Raw genomic sequence first — 6,017 nt, 5'->3', positions numbered from 1 at the left:
GTGTCTTCTGTCTTCATACAGTCAGAGCATGTGAACGCAGCTCCCACTGTTCATCAATATAATGCACCATAACTCAGAGGTGACAACGGTTACCCGGTGATGTCCGGTAGTCTCTGGTGAGATGTGGGGTGACCATGGCTAAGTGGAGAGCAGGGCCGCCTTTCAATCAGAGGGTCGGCTATGAGATTTTTGTACTTTTTTTTTTTTACATACAATACTATGACTTTTTTACTTTTTCTTCGACATGCTATACTATGACTTTTTAAACTTTTTTTTTTTACATACAATACTATGATTTTTTTTTACTTTTTTTCGACATACAATACTATAATTTTTTTTACTTTTCTTCGACATACAATACTATGACTTTTTTTACTTTTTTTCGACATACAATACTATGACTTTTTTTACTTTTCTTCGACATACAATACTATGACTTTTTTTACTTTTCTTCGACATACAATACTATGACTTTTTTAACTTTTCTTCGACATACAATACTATGACTTTTTTGACTTTTTTTCGACATACAATACTATGACTTTTTTAACTTTTTTTTTTACATACAATACTATGACTTTTTTAACTTTTCTTCGACATACAATACTATGACTTTTTTTTACTTTTTTTCGACATACAATACTATGACTTTTTAAACTTTTTTTTACATACAATACTATGACTTTTTTTTACTTTTCTTCGACATACAATACTATGACTTTTTAACTTTTTTTTTACATACAATACTATGACTTTTTTAAACTTTTTTTTACATACAATACTATGAATTGTTTTACTTATTTTGACATACAATACTATGACTTTTCTTTTCTTCGACATACAATACTATAACTTAAAAACATTTTTTTTTGACACAATACTAGTGGTTCGATCCCCGTACTGCTCTACTAGTCTCATGTCAATGTGTCCTTGAGCAAGACACTTAACCCCAAAAATTGCTCCCATAGCTGCGTCTACGGTGTGTAGATAGATACTGAATTGTAAGTCGCTTTGGATAAAAGCGTCTGATAAATGACTGTAATGTAATGTAATGTAATGTGACAGCGACGGCCGGTGCGCGTTGTGACTCCGCCTCTTTTGTAGTCCTCTCCTCTTCGTACGACTCGTGTGTTCTTCTGGTGACGGTGCGTCTGGAGGGAGACTCCTACGTGACGTCATTCATGATCCTGAGAACGTTCCTCAGATCGACGTCTTCTCAACACTAGTCGTCCTGCAGTTTGTATTTCTCCACTTCTCTGTGGCGTCTGTTAGCTCGTCTTTAGTTTATCTCTACTCCTCCACACGCTGCATCAACGTAGTGATGAAGACTCCTCCACACGCTGCATCAACGTAGTGATGAAGACTCCTCCACACGCTGCATCAACGTAGTGATGAAGACTCCTCCACACGCTGCACCAACGTAGTGATGAAGACTCCTCCACACGCTGCATCAACGTAGTGATGAAGACTCCTCCACCACTTGTTTGGGTGATTTGCTGACATCAACGGTGTGTATTGCTTTTAAAAAAAAACTGCGTTAATGCGCGATAAAATAATTGTCGGTGTTAATTAATTAATGTGTTAACGCGATAACTTGCCCAGCCCTACTATTAATACATACAATATATGTAAAGTCAGTTATCACGACTCCCAAGTCCACCTCTGGTGAGTCGGACTCTCTTGCTACACAGCGTTAGATAGATCCTTTATTAATCCTGCAGCAGCATTATGATACAAGTAAGCAATCAAAGTAACAGAGTAAAACATTTTTTAAATATTGAGTACAAAAATAGAAAAGTATTAAATTAACTAACTAAACAATAGTGCAAAGATGTTTTAACCAACAACAAACAAACAGTGTGACAGTGTTATAGTCTCGTGAATGATTTGGCCAGAGCTGATTTATTAGAGGGTTCTAGCAGAATGTTCTCCTGAATCTGTTCTTGTGATAGCGGAGCTGGATCAGTCTGTCCCTGCAGTAGGTGGTGGAGAGGGTGATCCGGGTTATCCAATATGATTAATAATTTCTTCTGTGTCCTCCTCTCCATCACCTGCTCCAGATTGTCTTGTTTGGTGTTAGGGTGTCTCCGGCTCCAGTGCTGCTCCCCCAACAGACTACGGAGAAGTACAGTGCACTGGCCACAACAGTAGAACATCTCCAACATCTTGCTGCACATGTTGAAGAAAAAGAGTCGACTCATCCCCTTCTTGTACACAGTGTTGATGTTGGCCTTCCAGTTCAGTCTGTTGTCGATGGAGACACCCAGGTACTTGTCCTCCTCCACCATGTCCACATCCTCTCCCAGAAGTCGACCACCATCTCTCTGGTCTTGGCCACGTTCAGAAGCAGGTGATTTCTACCGTCCCACTCCACAAAGTCCTCCACTACTGCCCTGTACTCTTCTTCCCGTCCCGTTATACCGCCCCACCCGTTATACAGCGTTACACCGTATTATACTGTTGTACCGTGTTATAGCATGTTAGTCATATTACATAATACTGAACATCACTGAAGATAAACTTGGATGGAAATCTCCTGCTGTGACTAGTTTATGCTCAAATAAACCCGAGCCACGAGTCAGAATTGAGAAACCTCTCAGACTAAGTGGCCTGAGAACTTTGAAAATGGTAAAAGTGGTGAACGGTGGAGTAAACCCAGCATGCAGAAGTTATGGATATGTAGACGTTACATACTAATCACCAGGATACTCAATAACTTCAAACTCATTTCTCATTCAACATTTATTTTCAGTCAATATCATCAGCAGTCATAACGTCAGTATAGCCAACATAGTACTATAAACTCTATAGTACCGTCAGCGTTTTTAATATTAACGCACAAAACTCTGTTCAGAAATCATTTCTTACCACTTCCTCTTACAGTACACATCATAAATTAATACATCCTCTTCTTTTTTTTTTTTACTGTAGTAAAAAGTTATATGAAGACGACATTACATTTATAAACATACACTTAATAACATCATCGAAAGATGTGTCACCAATATCTGTAAATCTAGTGTTTTCTTTACAAAGAGGGCTACACGTTAAGCTCACAAGCACTTTTGTTAAAACATATCAAATACAAATGTTTAGAAATAAAAATCAACAGATAAATGAACAGCTTCCGTTTCAGCTTGTTGGTAATAATTAGCTGAGCAAAAAGCGTAAACATGGAGGACAGAGCAGATCATGTTTACGCTTGTTGAACAGGTGCATTGATCAAGTATTGGCTGTTTTCTCCAGAGGTTACATTGAACCTCTGATCAACACTCCGCTCTTTAATTATGTTGAACAAGCGCCCGTTTGAGAGCGGGGTTCGGGTATCGATCCCTATTTACTGCTCTCGCCGACACACTTGTGACTTCGGACCTGCGACTGCCACGTGAACCGTTTGTCACAAACGCTGCAGCTGAACTGTTTCTGTCCCGTGTGCAACGAGAAGTGGTACGTCAGATTGGCCTTTTGGGAAAAACTTTTATTGCACACCGGACAGCTAAATGGTTTCTCTCCCGTGTGGACGGTCATGTGCTTCTTCAGACCTCCCTTTTGAGTGAAGCTTTTGTCACAATACAAGCAGCTGAACGGTTTCTCCCCTGTGTGGATTCTCATGTGATTCACCAGAGCGCTCCGCACAGCGAAACTTGTGTCGCAGAAGGAGCAGCGGAAAGGTTTCTCTCCGGAGTGACATCTCATGTGACGAATCAAGTTCGGCCTCTGAGAAAATCCTTTACCGCAAGCTGAGCAACTGTAGGGTTTCTCTCCCGTGTGAAACCTCATGTGTCTCCGCAGACTGTCCTTACGGCCAAATTTACGGCCACATTCGCAGCAGATAAAAGATTTTTTGGCAACATTACATTTGACATCGTCTACAGGAACGCCGTCGTTTAAACCGGACTGAGGCTCTCTGGTGTCGTCATCATCAGTCTGAGGTTCAAGAGAGTCTCCTGTTTTATCTACAGGTTCTGCATGTCTACCTGGATCTGAGTTCCATGCTGGTTCTGGTCCTCCACAGTCCTCTCCATCAGCTTCTGTCTCCATCTGTTCAGTTTGTCTTTGATGAAGCTGTGAGGACTGAGGTTTCTCTTCATCATCTTCGCTCTTCACAGGAGTGAATGTGAACTTGGTGACATCAGCCTCCTCCAGACCTTGAAGCTGCTCTCCCTCCTGACTGGTCCAGAGTTCCTCCTGTTCCTCTTTAATGTGTGGGGGCTCTGGGTCCTCCTGGTCCAGACTGGAGCTCCACTCCTGCTGCTCAGAGGGAACCTCTTCTTTATTCGCCAACAGCTGCTGGACATCTGTAGGAAACAGGAAACACACATTGAGTAAAAGAAAGATCCACAGTTTAGGTATCGAGTTAGTTCATATATAATACACATCTATAGTTTAGAGATCATGTTAGTTCATCTGTAAATAAAGATGGAGCCTTGTTCTGTTAATCTCAGAGTAATCTCATCACAGTGATGAGATAACGGATCATTCATGGAAACAAAATAAAAGAACACGTTCATTAAATGTTTTCTTTACAGATTACTGGACGGTCCTGTGTGTCCCTGTGATCCGGAGGGACGATCATTTGAAGGGCTGGATTGGCTACACGGTATGATGTCATCACACCGTGTAGCCAATCAGAGAGCCAGGATGAGCAGCGACGTGCTGCGATCAAGGTTGGCTGAAGGCTTCGTGTGACAACGTTGATGTGACAGCAGTGACTGTGTGATTGATTAGAACCATGAAACGATCAGTAGACTTATTGATTAGTAATAACGGTACAGTACCGAGCTGCTAGCTCTTTATATACACAGCTGGGTTCATGTTGGATGGACCATTACCTCCGTTAGCAGGAGGTAGCTGCTAGCTATTAGCTGTTTATGAACACAGCTGGGTTCATGTTGGACCGTTACCTCCGTTAGCAGGAGCTAGCTGCTAGCTATTAGCTGTTTATGAACACAGCTGGGTTCATGTTGGACCGTTACCTCCGTTAGCAGGAGCTAGCTGCTAGCTATTAGCTGTTTATGAACACAGCTGGGTTCATGTTGGACCGTTACCTCCGTTAGCAGGAGCTAGCTGCTAGCTATTAGCTGTTTATGAACACAGCTGGGTTCATGTTGGACCGTTACCTCCGTTAGCAGGAGCTAGCTGCTAGCTATTAGCTGTTTATGAACACAGCTGGGTTCATGTTGGACCGTTACCTCCGTTAGCAAAAGCTAGCTGCTAGCTCTTTATATACACAGCTGGGTTCATGTTGGACCATAAGCAGAAGCTAGCTGCTAGCTCTTTATATACACATCTGGGTTCATGTTGGACCGTTACCTCCGTTAGCAGGAGCTAGCTGCTAACAGGCTAACTGTATAGACGGGTTTAGCTAGCGTTAGCTTAGCAGCAACACATAACACACGGTCAGTGAACAGCAGGAGGGATGAAACACACCTGGTTCTGTGCGCAGCTTCACGTGAGCTGCTGAAAGCTCGTCGAGCAGCTCACGATGGCGGCGGTCCATCTCCTCTTCATACTCCGTGATCGTCCTCTCGAAATGTCCAAAGATGTCCTCGACAGCCGCGGTGAGCCTTTGGTTGATGAACACCTTCAGACCGTGGAGTCTGGACATCTTGCTCACTCAGGCAGAGAAGAAGAAGGACCGACGCTGTCGCTTCTTCGGCTGTTTTAGGTTTGTAGGTTTTGACTCGCTGCTCATCCGGGTCACGTCTAAGAAAATAAAAGCCCCGAGTGACGACAGCTATATTTACTCTGTTACTCTTTCGAATTGTTATACATAAGTACATATTTGAAGTACTTGTATTTTAGAGTCTTTTCTTTCCATAATACTTTCTATCTTTTTTTCACTTAATAATGTTAATGTTTTAGCAATGATGTTAATGTAATAATAATAAAATGGTAATACTGTCATTGTAATAAAAATGTTAATGTAATAATAAAATGTATGTTCATGTAATAATAATTTTAATGTAATAATGTTAATGTGAAGTAATAATGTTAGTGTATTAGTACAAGTGTTA

At 41.5% G+C, this 6,017-nt stretch overlaps 1 protein-coding gene across 1 annotated transcript; it reads right to left on the bottom strand.

Annotated features, from left to right (window-relative positions):
* Window positions 1-2,736: 2,736 nt before the first annotated feature.
* On the bottom strand, window positions 2,737-5,662 carry LOC137889590 (zinc finger protein 79-like). Its single transcript, XM_068733516.1, has 2 exons — window positions 5,431-5,662; window positions 2,737-4,298 (listed from the first exon to the last, which is right to left on the bottom strand). The coding sequence occupies exons 1-2, from the start codon at window positions 5,606-5,608 to the stop codon at window positions 3,334-3,336; spliced, it is 1,143 nt and encodes a 380-aa protein (XP_068589617.1). The 5' UTR covers window positions 5,609-5,662; the 3' UTR covers window positions 2,737-3,333.
* Window positions 5,663-6,017: the final 355 nt, after the last annotated feature.

Source organism: Cebidichthys violaceus, unplaced genomic scaffold, assembly GCF_023349555.1.
Source record: "Cebidichthys violaceus isolate CVI_PGR_0920_01 unplaced genomic scaffold, fCebVio1.0.p SCAF_109, whole genome shotgun sequence".
NCBI classification, from domain to species: Eukaryota; Metazoa; Chordata; class Actinopteri; order Perciformes; family Stichaeidae; genus Cebidichthys; species Cebidichthys violaceus.
The sequence above is the reverse complement of the archived record's forward strand: the minus strand, read 5'-3'. Positions and strand labels throughout refer to the sequence as shown.

Bases quoted from the DNA above. Each gene is read 5' to 3' on its own strand.
- LOC137889590 (XM_068733516.1), bottom strand. From the start codon at position 5,608: ATGTCCAGACTCCACGGTCTGAAGGTGTTCATCAACCAAAGGCTCACC. The intron at 4,299-5,430 runs GTGTGTTTCATC...TGTTTCCTACAG, and splicing joins GAAGCTGCGCACAGAACCAG to ATGTCCAGCAGCTGTTGGCG.